We start from the raw sequence: 14,595 nt of genomic DNA on the forward strand, positions 1-14,595 counted from the left end.
AGCAGCTCAATTCACAATAGGTAAGCTGTGGAGCCAATCTAGGTACCCTTCAACAGATGAATGGACAAAGAAAATGTGGTAGCCAGGTGTGGTGGTGCATGCCTGTAATCCCACTGGCTGTGAAGGCTGAGGCAGAAGTATTCCAAGTTCAAAGTCAACCTCAGAAACTTAGCGATGCCCTAGGCAACTTAACAAGACCATGTCTCAAACAAATAAACAAACACAGAAAGGGCTAGAGATGTTGCTCAGTGCTTCAGCATTCCTGGGTTCAATTTCTGGTACTCCCCGCCCCCCCAAAGAAAACAAAGAAAGAAAGAAAAAAAAATGTGGTATATATACATAATAAAGTATTACTCAGTCATAAAGAAGAATGACTTTATTTCATTTGCTGGTGAATGGATGGATCTGTAGACTTTGGTGCTTAGTGAAATAAGCCAGTTCCCAAAGCTAAAGGTTGAATGTTTTCTCTGATATGTGGAAATTAATAAAAAATAAGGTGAGTAGGGGATTAAAAAAAATGAATAGACAAAGATCAATGGAGTAGACAAAGGGCAATGATGGAATAGGGAAGATAGTGGAATGAATCTGACATAATTTTCCTATATAGATACATGAATATACCACAGTGAATGTTACCATCATGTACATCTGTAACACACCAATTTAAAAAAAAAACTATAAGTAAATAGCAGAAATATCAGTAGAGTAGAGAAAGGGAACAGAGTGTTGGAGGATGGGAGGGGAAGGAGTACTCAGGACTGAGTTAGAACAAATTATATCCCATGATTTTAAAATTATGTCAAAAATTCTATTGTCATGTATAACTAAAAAGAACCAATACATTTTTTTAAAGGTGACTAACACTGACATCCCCTTTAAACTTTACCATTTTCTGAAAGAAAATGTCAAAAAATACATTGATGAACATCTGCCTTAGAGAGATGAGATGAGAGGGAAAGGAGACTATTCTTCACTGTCCAGAAGGTGCCTTTACAGTGTTTATGTGTGTGTTGAGGCTATGGTTAGCTACTGGTCTCAGTGCCCATTATAAGCCTCCTGAGCCTACAGTTCAGGTATAAAAAATGTGTTCTTCAAGAGCAATCCAGCATATTCAAATAGAGAGAGCGGGCAAAGAAGTATTCCAGTACAGATGTGTTGGGTAGATTTCTCTAGCTTAATGCTTCTCAAACTCTGATGGGCAAAACACCTTGAGGCACAGGTTCTTATTCAGTTCTGAATTTCCAGCTCCTTCTCTCCCCACACCCAAAGACCTTGCCTTACTCTAATTGATATGAGAACTACTACTGTGGCTTTTAGTGAGAGTCACTCATTAGGAAGTATGTTTTTATATTAAGAAATCATATTATATCAAATGCTATTATATAAAAAGCATATCATATGCCATTATTAACTCATGCCAGAAGTCAGTATATAAACTTTATCATATTAAACACACTAATATTTATAAAGCTTCCAGACTACAACCAGGATCTTTGCCAAAGCAAATCATGAGCATGTCTAGAATATCATTTGGCACTCTTTGCTTTAGAATTTTAATTTTTAAAATTAGAAAACACTGTAGTATATAACATAAGAGGAAAAAGGATATTATGTAGAAACTTTTAGTTAGGCAAGAGTAAGAATTTTACCTACTCTTGTGTGAGTATTTGCAAACTTAAAAGGCTCCTTTGGAGTGTTGCATGATTCTAATGCAGACTTTGTGACAGGCTATATAAAATTATAGCTTTCTTATTCACCAATGAAGAATCACTGTAATAAAAAAAAAAAAACTTTCTCTCCATCCACTGTTGTTTTCCAAGTAGAAAGAGAGATAATAGTTTAATTGGTCAATAGTACAAAATATCTTATGGTATACAATAAATAAATCTCTTACATTTCTAAAATAGAACATTTAAAATAAACATTTAAATTAAAGTGACAATTGCTCTTTAAAATGTAAATTAGTAGTTGGAAAGGTCAATTATCTAAAATATAGAATATATTATAATTAAATCCGATTAATCGGAAGAAATCATCTTATTAATAGAGACTAAGGTACTTCAGTACCTTATTAATAGGTACTAAAGATGCAGAGAAACAAGAATTTCTTAGGTATCTTATTATGATTCTAGGTAAAATTATATTTAGTAAACACAAATAATTTTAAAGAATGCAATATTAAGTCAAAATGTTTAATGTCCTGACTTATTTATTAGATGGAAGATTTAAATATTATTTGTGCATTGGTTTGACTAATTACTGCAGGCAGTCTGTAAACATTTGATTTTTTGTGAGTTAAAGGCTTTATTTTTGCTCTTATATACTTATTTTTATTTTATTTATTGGTTTATAATAGTTAAATATAACATTAGTATTCATTTTGACATAATTATAAATTCATGGAATATAATTTGCTCCAAGATCCCAGCATTTACCCTTACCCTCTACTTACCCCCTTCCCTTATCTCTACTTTACTTATCTATTTATTTACTTTTTTTTGTAAAATCAGTATCTTGTGAATATACATAATGGTGAGATTCACTGTAGTAAAATCATGTATGTACATTGCAAAGTTAGGTCAGATTCATTCTACTAAATATATGATTTTAAAATTTAATTTTTAAATAGACAATTCTAGAAAAATATGAAATGAAAAATAATGCTACTTAAAACAAAACTGTACCTGATTTTTAAGTAGTCAATGATAGCATTGGCTTGTCGTATATCAAAGACATTCTGTTTCTCATTATTTTGTGATTGGGTTGGTCCAATTTCAGCCATAACTTCCCCAAGCCACTTTATGCTGTCTTCTAGGGACATATGTAGTGCTGAAATGAAATTCGGGGGAATCTTAAGCATTGTTTTTATAGATGTTTTAAGAGCAAAATAATCCAAATGTCATAAATGTGCCCGAAATTTACTTTATTTTTTGTGAGGGTTAATGGTAAAACTCCTGTTGTTTCTTCATTGTAAATTAACTACCCTTTGAGGTAAAATGTAGCAACTGACATAACTCAATTACTGTAATGCTACATAATTGTCTGAAGTGTTTTGTTGCTTATGTTTCCATTTTAAGATCGACAAAATCAAAATGTATATAAAGATTACTTTAAAACAGAAAGGAGATTTTTAAAAATGATCTTAGAATAAAGGATACATAAAAATTACAAAAAAGTTGGTTGACTTGGATGATGAGGAAGACCCAGATGTTAGGTTTAATCACTAAACTCAGAGCTGAACTCAGCTGGAAATGTAAATGTCTGGAGTCCACTAACACTGGACTTAAGCAGATGGTTACCATGAAAGAAATTGGACTTGAAGATTTTCAGTAGAAGCCAGGAATATGGACTTTTACGGGAAACATCAAGATATCTACACCTTTTCCACAAACAAACCTATGACACTTTTCAGCTCTTCCTCAAATGTATGCCCACTGAGGTTGGGCATTGGAAGAAAATGCAAGAGAAACACAACTTCACCACCAGTACCCAGCATGAACAGCTCAGTCATTCTAGTCTGTTTGGTGAGAGATACAAACAAACAGAAATAAATACCCAAAACCATTTTCTGTGGTATTAGTCCAATTGAAAAATGATAGATAAATGTCAGAAACCTTAGCTTTTAGAGTGTCTATAATAAAAAATATTAGTTTCTATTTTTTTTTTCTTATTTGGTAATATTATGCTCCTTTTTTGATAGTGGAAGGCAAAATATTAACTTACAATCCATAATACTCTCCCCTATCCCTCTGAAGAATGAATCAGGTAACCGGGGGATCCAGAGGGGCCTTTGCTGACACTAGCAGGTGTATGGACACAAAACCAAGGTGGCAAGAGATGGAGAGTTGAAAAGTTCTAGAGAAATTAAGGCTGGGCGGGCTGTTTAGGGGACTTGAATATCAGTTGTTGGGGGGCATCTGGATGAGGCATGAGAGGGAATTGTGCTGCTCAACGTGAACCCTGCCAACCAGTTTGGTCTCTCAGTAAATGTTCCCTCTTCGTGCAATGAAATGGATTTTTGGAGGGATAGAGATGGAGATAAAAATAATTTGTGAACTGAGAGCAGTGGCACATGCCTGTAATCCCAGAGCTTGGTAGGCTGAGGCAGGAGGATCTTGAGTTCAAAGCCAGTCTCAGCAATTTATCAAGACCCTAAGCAACTCAATGAGACCTTGTCTCTATAAACAAAATACAAAATAGGACTGGGAATTTGACTCATGGTTGAGTGCCCCTTAGTTCAATCCCTCGTAACCCCCCAAAAAGTTGTGAGACCATCTCTTGATTGTTGGACCCAGCCACTTTTGAATTATACAGCTCCTCTTTCTGAGATGTATATACCATATATCCCAATTACCAAAATTACTAATAAAATGGCAGTAATTTAAAAATTTGAGAAAGATACTATGAATACTAGCTTATAATTTGTTTCATCTAGATTCTCTTCCACTTAGAGGAGTTAGAAACAAGCATAAAACTATATAATGATTTAAATCTGGCTTAATGAATCCTAATTGGTTCATTTCTCATAGTGTCCCTCCACATCCTTTTATGTATGTCAAATATACTAAATTACTGCTGGCTTTCCAATATCATTCTAAGTAGAATTCAACTCAATTTCTTTCCATGATAAACTCCTTTTGAAAATAGTGGAAGTAAATTCAGAAATGAAAAATCTGTTGAATAAGAGCAATTCTAGATGAATGGAGAATCTGAATAATTTTATTAATAAAATGGTATTAATTAGAGATGCAGAGAAAAAAGGAATTCTTAGATAAATGATTATAATTTTAGATGAAATTATACTTATCAAATACAAAAATACGTTTTTAAGTCTATTCCCTCATGCTGAAAAATAACTTATTCTTTAAAACTGTTTTTCTGTGTCTAATGTCTTTCTATACATAATTGCTTTAAAAATTAGGAAAGTTATCATTTCACTTATCTAACTGAAATATTTGCTCTTTTAAAAATCACATTCAGTGATATGATTAAAATATGAAAGATCAAACCACTTAAATAGTAAGGCTGATAGAAATTAAATTTATTCTTGAAAATCTAGGGTAATGAAAGAATACACTAAACTTCTAATTAATTGGAAAACTTAGGATGGTACCTCATAGCTGATATTAGCTAGGTGACCTGAGTCTCATTTTCTTTATCTGTGAAATGAGAATAATACCTATTTTTATAATTATAGTGTGCTTGTGATGATCAAATAAGAAATGCATGTCAAGCTCTTGACAGACTGAAAAGATGCACATCCTAGCAAATTATGTGGTATGGTGCTTCAGCCCAAAGCCAGGATTATTTGATACAGTAGTTAGGAAGGTAGAATCTCATTTGTGGAGGTTGCCTTTATATGACCTTACAGAGTTCTTCAATCCCTTGGAACTTTGTTTTTCTCAAAGGTTTTGTGTGAATTCAATAAGATGTTCTTTCTAAAGCTATTGGTACTATGTCTGGCACAAGTTAATTATGCATAAATGCTATTTGTTATTATTATTTACATTTTGGGGAAAGCAATTTAGCATCACAGGAAATTAGGATCCTATAGTTACGTACTAGTAATCATGTTCTACACCAGGATGTTAATCTATGCCTATGGACCTGGATAAAGGCCACTTATCTAGTTAATACACTTTATAGTTGGTCTTTGGTCAGATGCTAGAAAAACTAGACCTCCAAATGTATGAAATTGTTCTTCAGGATCCAAGAGGATTGGTTCTGGGACCCACCAAATATAACAATATTTGCAGATGTTCAAGACCCTTAAATGCAGTAGCGTAGTATTTGTACAGAACTTACACATATTCTTCTGTATACTTTAAATAATCTCTAGATTACATATAATTCTGTATACAATGTAAACTCTAAGTTGTTGTTATACTGTATTGTTTAGGGGATGATGACTTGGAGAAAAAGTCTGAGTCTGGCATGGTCGCACACGCCTATAATCCCAGTGGCTCAGGAGGCTGAGGCAGGAGAATTGCAAGTTCATAGCCAGCCTCAGCAACTTAACAAGGCCCTAACTAAGCAACTTAGTGAGACTCTGTCTCAAAATAAAAATTAAAAAGAACTTGGGATGTGGCTCAGTGGTAAAACACTCCTGGGTTCAATCCCCAGTACCATTAAAAAAAAAAAAAAAAGTCTAAACATGTTCAGTATATGCACAATTGTTTTTAAAATGTTTTCTATCTATAGTTGGTTGAATCCCCAAGGGCTAAATCTACAAATCTGGTGTTCCATATAATTTTGGGGGTTGATCCCATTTGATTCTAGGTGGTTTGTTTGCAGAATGCCTTGTGAATATGCAGTACAAATTCCAGGCAAAGATGAAATAAAAAACTGAGGCTAACCAGTAGATCCATACTAGATGGGCCACAGGACAACAACAATCCTAGACTGCGTGCTCTCCAGTGCTTTTACAGTAAGCTGTGAGTGAGTGGGAGGGACAAGCATGAGTGCAGAACTCCACCACCACTTAGTTTAAATGTAGACATACTCAATCTCCTTTAATCTATAAGCATACTGAAATTACATTCTTTACTGATTATGACTGTAACTTTGATAACATCCATGAGATTCTCATGATTTATGAATAGTTGGATGACTTCTACTCAAGTTTTAGAAATTCATTTTTTAACTGATAACAGCAATGAAAAGTTTCCCCTTTCAATTATAAGGTGTGGAAAACGTCTGAGATGCATATACTTTTTCAAACTGAGAATCTTGAGATTCACAAAAATATTTCCTCTTCTTTATTCTCTTTATAATTCATTGATATTCTGCTTAGAGATTCAAAGATTTGGACTGTCATGTCATATATTCTCTTTTAAAATTGAATCAAAATTTTTTTATGGATCATATATTCATGTTTCAAGATATAAACATGGAGATAATATTGAGAAAATACTTCCTTCAACCCTTGTCCAAATGCCCAGTTCCTATGACTTTTCTCAACAGGTAATTTTAATTATGAGGTTTTTTTCTATATTCTTTTGTATCTATCTGCATTTCTTTGTGTATATCCAAAAACATCTAAATTCTTATTTTTATGTCTTTTATAAACAAAAGCACCCAATTCTTCACTTTACTTAATGATATGTAGTCTTCTACACAATACACAGAGAGTTTTGGAAATACTTATGAAAACTTTTAATTCCAGAGAGTTTTAGATATAAAAAGAGTTGCAAGAATATCACAGAAGTTGAGTGTGGTGGTGCACACCTGTAATCCCAGAGACTGGGGAGTCTGAGACAGGAGGATCCCAAGTTCCAGGTCAGCCTCAGCAACTTAGCCAGACCCTATCACAAAATAAAATTAAAAAATGGGCTGGGAATGTGGTTCAGGGGTTAAGCATCCCTGGGTTCAAAAAAAGTTGCTTTATATGTATATAACACAGAGAGTCCCCAGCTAGTTGGATGGTGATGACATTGACAAGACTCTTAAATGAAATTAGCATATCTTTGCAAAAAAATTGATTATTGAGAACTGCAGTCTTGTTAAGCATTATTTGAAGATTTACAATTCAATAAACATAGGAGCCACATCTTTGCTATAACCAGAGTGGGGGAAAAACCATTATTTTCATTGAAGAAATTACAATAAATTCAGGAACTTTTTCTGAAAAAACATTCATTCAGATGGTAGGCTAAATTCTTCTTTCTTGGAAAAGAGAAAAATGATGTACTTACTTCTAAGATTATGAAGCAACATATCCAGTAAAGTCATAAATTTTGAATATTGAGTAATAGAAAAGTCCATTCCTTTTGCCCACAAAAATCCAGACACATAATAATCTAGTAGAATGCCTTCCTTTAAACAAGTTTGAAGATGTCTGAAATTCAAAAACATGCCCATTTTTCTGTAACAAAAGAAAATCCAGATACTGTATCAGATTAACTACTGAACAGTTCCTTTTTGAAAACAAATATTTTCTTTAATGAAAATTCCATAATGCTCATAATCAAAAAATACTCAGTTTTTTGTTTTTTTTTTTTTTCTTTTTTGGCAGTGCTGGGTTTTTTTTCTTTTCTTTTTTTTTTTTGCGGTGCTGGGTATTGAACTCAGGGCCTTGTGCTTGCAAGGCAAGCACTCTACCAACTGAGCTATATCCCCAGCCCTAAATATTCAGTTTTATAATTATCCATAAAGTCAAACAGCATTCAAAAGAGAAAACTGTATTTTGTATCATTTTGTTCCTCTTTATTTTCTAATTATATTCCTCCCCCTTTACTTCCTTCTTCTTTCTTTGATTTCTAGAATTTTTTTTTTCCCTCTGAAATTTAGTATCTCTTCTTTTCACAATTATGTTTCTTAAAACATTCTGGAACTAGAGTGTTAAATATTCTGCTGTATTTTCTCTTTTTAAAATTCTAGTAAGGTATGTTTTATTAATTTTATTCATAGCTACAATTTAACTTTATTTTTACATTTTAAAATACATTTCCTTTTTCATTTTGTATACTTCTCATTACTGTCTTCTGTTCATTCATTCATTAGCTTGTATGAGCAGTGTATTTCTTCCATCGACTACTATAAATTTCACCTTAAATTTAGCAAGATTTTTCCTTTTCTATGTTTTAAAAATATGTTTTATTAGCCTTTAATTTCTTATTACCTCTTCCTTGATTTTTGTATGTTGTATGTTCCTGTGATTGCTTCATAAGTTTTAAAAATTTCATTATGGAATATTTGATCAAATTTTTTTTTGCTCACACCTATATCTTTCTGGTGCATTTTCTTTACCTGCTACTTTTTTTCCTATGAGTTTCCTCTTTTTTTCCCTTATAATATCTGTTTTTGTATGCATATTCTTTGTTCATTACTTATCTTTGAATGAAGTCAGTTTTTGTCCTTGGATAGCTACATTTGGGAAATACAGTGAAGGTGGAGACTTGTCCATGTTATTAACTAGTAGGTCTTGCCTGTTTGAGTATCTTTCTGCCAATTATTCTAATATTTACTTTTCATTTTAATCAGTGGAGGAAAGAAGCACACAGCCTGGATAGGGTCTCTTTACCATCAAATAAACAGGCTGCTTCCTGTGATTCAGAAAGTATCTGCTCCAAGACTGAACATCTGGGTCCTGTTGCTAAATGGCAACTTAGGGTTTTATCTTGGAATGGCAACTTAGGGTTTTATCCTTTGGGGAGAATAAATATATTTTTTAGCCCATTCTAAGATCTACAATTATGTGTATCTTCCTTATATTTTCTCCTGCACTTCTGGTTGTTTCAACATGATCATAGCATTCATCTTCATATTTTGTAGTTTGGGCTTCAGTCTTTTTGCTTTGACAAAGATAGAATTGGTATTTCCTTGTGGTTTTTAATGTGATTTGTGGGTGGGGCAGGGGGAGTATATGTGTGAGAGTTTTACACTGCCATCTTAAGAAAAGGAAGACCTTATTGTTCATAATATTAACATAAACTGCATGATCAGAGTAATAAATACAAGGGGATTAAACAAGTTTGGGAACAAGTAGTTTACACTGATATGTGTTTAATTAATTCTCCAGTATCCATTTCATACTCACTGGTTTCAGGGTATACCTCAAAACCAAAAGGGAGTTCTGATTATTCTAAGCAATCCTTGTAATTTTACCCACTTTCCTATAATACTATGTACTATAGGAATAATTTCATATTCAGTATATGAAATTTCTTTATGATTATTTTTCTGTGGTAGCCACTTTTGATTATTTATTAATTCACAACTAAGAAGTGATTCCTTTTCTTCTGTTGAACAAAAATTAAAAAGGGTAAATATATATGTGAGCTTGGTATATGAGAGAGGTAGTATTTCAATTCAATGGGGGAAGTATGGACTCAATGGTGCTGCGAAAACTCTATCCATATGGAAAATAGCATACTACTCTACCTTATAAATTAAAATAAAATCCAGGTAGGTTAAAGATTTAAATGCTAATAGTAAATATTATAAACTTTTAATAGAAAAATATATTTCTGATATTTGAGAAGCTCAAAATTTCTAAACCTGACCCCCAAAATGCAAATAAAAAAGAAAAAGACCAATAACTTTTATTCTGGAATCGCATTCTTTTGACTCCCTAAATTCTGGTGATTTGTCAACTTCACCGATTTCTGCTGCCTGAAATGACTAAAGAGAAGTCTGGAGCCTGTTCATTTATTTTCTTCTGTGTGTGACTTTAATCCAGAAATAAGCAATATATGTAGTTTTATTCTATTTTAATATTAAAATTGAAATATTTATGAAGTTTAAATTATTTTCTGATTCATTATGACAGATGTATATTCTAATATCTTCTAATTGCTTTAATCTTCATTTTCATGTTTTCTTAAATCTGTTACATTATAATTATTGACTTGATTTTCAACTAGGTAAACTCTATATTGGTTTATTTCTTATACTTAGTTCCCTGCTTTAGTTCTAAAATTTTCTTATTTACATATTTTATAATCTCTTCTTCAATTACTTGTTTTGAAAAATTGAGGTCCTTTCTGATCGTTGGTTTTTGCCTAACATTTTCTGCTACTAGCTGTTATTTTTCCTTCTTAGTTTCTCTCATCTGCCATCTGCATGCTAAGTTTTGTTAATAAAATATCTGGCCTGAATATTTGTATATGTCCTTTGACTTCTATTTTTATTTTTCAATGTTTGCATTTGAATGAAGATAACTACTTTTCTAAATTATTTTGGTGAATCTCTTTGACCTCCCTCTACCCCTTTCCCTTTGAATCTTCCCTGTAATTTGAACCACAGGGCTAATACGTATTTATCATTTGTCTTGTTTGTTCAGTCATTTCACTTCAAAGCAGATTATGCCAGGAAACATTTGGAGCAAGATAACTGCTGAAGTTTGGATGCAAAGTTTCCATGCATTTTACTCGCAAATTTGTAAACCTCTTCTCTGGACACAAGGGGAGATGGAACAAGGGAGAAAAGAGAGATGGACACAGATATAGTGCTAGAGAAAGTAAGCAAAAATAAAGATGTTTAATAGTGTTTTAGTAAGTTTTGCTACAGTGATATATGATGTACTATCTACTTTGTCTCACCAAGTATTTCAGTAAAATCATTACCTTAATCTTGCATGTTCTTGAAATTGGATGTATTTTAATTCTCAAAGTATGATAACATGAAGAAATAGTCTGAAGGAAGAACTAAATTGCTCATAGAGGCCCAGCTACATAAAGGTTATTAAAAGATGTCTCATTGTTATTTCTGTTTATAAAGTTATATTTAATTTAGTCCCCATCTTTTTTAGAAAAAAGGATTTGGGATGAATATGTAAATTAGGGTTACATATGTAAGTTAAGGTTACATTAAAAAGATTATGATTGATAGCAACTAGGTCATAAGAAGTATACCCAGACATTTAACTGTTTAAAGTATATTCCAAAAATAAGTTTATTGATAATGTTTAATCTGACTGCTGCTTTCATGGAGGGAATTCTTCATTTCAAAAGGTAGGGAAATACACTGATTTTTTTTTTTAAATTGGCTTGTAGCTTTTTATATAGCATGATTTTGGCATACTCTGTCACTTTGTGACAGGATGCCTAAATAATATTTCTGTCATTTTGAAAAGCATGCAATTCCCATTTATAATAGTGCTATTTTAAACTGGAAGTAAATTATTAATTGCAAATATTTCAGGATTACTGTGCAAAAATCATATAAAGGCATCTAAAATAAATTACAAAGAAATGATTGCTAACAACACTGATGTCATTCATCCAAAGATGATATCCTAAAATTTGAGACTGCTTCAGGTAATTTCTATATTAATGAAACAGTCTAGAAAGTCAACCTGCTATTGAACCTACCTGTTTTTATATTGCCAATTTCTGCATTACCTACTGTATCATTTACTTTTTCCTGGTCCTCATCACCTAGAGATTAAAAAATATTTTTTAAACCTAAATTTAAAAAATTCATCACATAAAGTACAATAAACAACACAACTCATGATGTGGTAAGAAACAGTTCTAAAAAGCAATACATGTTATTTAACATAATTGCATTAAACATTTCATCTTTTACCTAACATTTAATACAAGTAAATAGTAAACTATTAAACACCTGTCATTTATATTTTATTACTTTTTCCTAGTAATAGACATATATTGTCTTGTTAAGACATAAACTGCATTGTTTAATAGTATTTGGGGTTACCTGGAAATGGAAAATGATATTTTACATGGGAACACAATCAGTGACATCAATACAATGAATGCATTTTTGCAATTTTCACACTAAGAATCTAAATTCCAGTGAACACTCATCTCTATAAAAATGGTAAAGTTATCATGAGACAGCTTTTAAGAATCTGTGAGAATTTAAATTTTCTGATTGTAGGCAGCATGACTGAATCACAGGTCACACTTTCTAGCAGTCTGCAAGGGTTGGCTGGGGTGAAGAGCATCATGGGAAAAGACCTTTCAGTGTTATTCTCCTGCTCTCCATAAGAATTCTCTTCTTAGATTTATCTTCCAGTCAGTACATCTGTCATGTCTCCTTCTTAATAGCAAATTGCTCTATTCTATAATATTTCTATGATTTGCCAATGATAACCACTGATACAGTTATTATCTATTTGTCCATATGGTCCACAGCACCTTGTGTCCTGAGGATTGGCATGCAGAGACTAGACACCAGGACACTGGTCCAGCACATCATCCCACACCTCCACACATTGTGAGCTCTCATTTTAAAGTAAGATAGTTTTTAAAACAAATGATAACTAAAAATATATTTTAAGAAATTGTTTGATATATCTGACTAATGTTCTCAATAAATGATCTACTGTAGAAATAAATGAGAAGGACTTATGCTAGAATTATGGCCTATAAATTGAGTTAGATTTACATTTTTAAGCAATGCATGTATGCAATCAGGGTAGGTAGCACAGCTTCATTTTTGCTACAATAATCACAGGTGGATGGCTAATATTCAGGATTTCCAAAATAATAAAATATATTGACAATTAATATTACAGAAAACACAACCCTATAGGTTCTAGTGCATATTTAGCACTCTATGAATGAGAAAGAAAAGAAGTGGAAGATGGCATATGTTAGAGGCTCCATTTAATAGTAAATCCCTACTCTTGGTTAGTATCAGCAAATTGGTTTTCAGTGGATTTCTCCCCATAAAAAAGATTGCCGGGCAGTGCAGAAAGTCAGTTATTTTTAAAAATATGTGTTCTAGAATCTGAATATATTTCAGTGCACAATATAACAAATATTTTGAAGAAAATTTATAATATCATAGTAATTTACATATGAAGAGTTAAAATCGTTCTATATTTGACTGTAATATTGAAGTACTTACTCTTGAACTCCATCAACATTTTCTTTTAGCAAATCAGTGATTTGGGCATTTGTAAGAAAATCTGAAGACAGAATCTTTTCATGCTCCTGCAATTCAGTATCTTTCTAGCAAAAAAATGAAATGAGTTATTTCAATCTCATGCATTACATATTAATTCTAATTAATATCAAAATTTGTTCTTCCTGAGGCCTAGTTACTGTCAGAAAAAAAAAATTGAAAACACTGGTCTCTTAGATAATCTGTTTACTTTTCCATTGTCATGTGATGGTATCATTTTCCCAAAGTTAAGTAACTGGTCAGTCTATTTATTGGACATATGTAAAATTTATTGGACATGAGTAATGAATTAGGTTTCAACAAATATTTACTGAACACCTTCGTATTCCTCCTTGAACTTGGGGCTCAAGAGGAAGCAAAGGTGAGTAAGAAAGACTTGCTAACATCTATTATGAGGAACAAACCAAGGTTGATTAAAACAAGAGAAGAACATGATAAGTGAGCTATAATAAATGGGGCAGTCAGTCTTACAGAAGGGATGAGGACAGGGACATGATAAAGAATGTCTGCAGAGGGGGAGTCCAGGAATGAACTGCTACAACAGGGCAAGATGATGCCCCAGGTAAATGAATCAGCAACACCAAGGTTATGTAGACAGAACATGGGTTCCATAAATGCAAGCAGTTCACAGTGGTACCAAGGGCATGCTGAGATGACGTGGACTTAGGTGGGCAGCGAGCATTGGGAACATATTACAGGCAAGAGTAAATTGAATGAGTCAACAAATATTTAGTGAGTGCTTACAAAGTGCAAGATATTGTGCAAGGGACCATAAATATTTTAGACCCTGGCTGGTTGAAGAATGACAAGCTGACAAGTTGTTTTTTTCTCTTAATAATACAGGCAAAAGGGAACCCATAAAATTTTTGAGCAGTGAAATGACAAGATAAAATTGTACCTTAAAGAATGGTAATCTGTAGCAGGATAAAGGAAAAGACGGAGCAAAAAAAGGACCCAGAGGAAGAGTTAAATGAAGAGAGGTCATTAAAACAATTTGGAGATGAAGCATTGGGCTGCATTGGCATCCCAGCAGTATAGATGAATATAAAGGAGTAAATGCAGCATATTATATTATGGAGGACTGAAAGAGGGAAGAAAGAAGGGACATTCTGAATTTCTGAAATAGGTGACTTGGAAAAAATGGTGGAGATTTTGGGACTTTCAACAACATATGTTGCCTTTGTATAAACACGACAAAGCTATCATTTCAAGAGGAAG

General features: G+C 32.7%; 1 protein-coding gene across 4 annotated transcripts in view; it reads right to left on the minus strand.

The window, feature by feature from the left end:
- The window catches only part of CABCOCO1 (ciliary associated calcium binding coiled-coil 1), a 155,123-nt gene that overhangs the window by 98,799 nt on the left and 41,729 nt on the right, over window positions 1–14,595 (minus strand). For all 4 annotated transcript variants that reach the window (XM_079138548.1, XM_079138547.1, XM_079138546.1 and 1 more), the window contains 3 exons: window positions 13,321–13,424; window positions 7,695–7,864; window positions 2,685–2,829 (listed from right to left, as the gene is read on the minus strand). In XM_079138548.1, the coding sequence (XP_078994674.1) occupies window positions 2,685–2,829; window positions 7,695–7,864; window positions 13,321–13,424 (419 nt within the window). The remainder of the gene's footprint in view (window positions 1–2,684; window positions 2,830–7,694; window positions 7,865–13,320; window positions 13,425–14,595) is intronic.

The sequence above is a fragment of the Sciurus vulgaris genome, assembly GCF_902686455.1.
Source record: "Sciurus vulgaris genome assembly, chromosome: 4".
In the NCBI taxonomy this organism is placed as follows: Eukaryota; Metazoa; Chordata; class Mammalia; order Rodentia; family Sciuridae; genus Sciurus; species Sciurus vulgaris.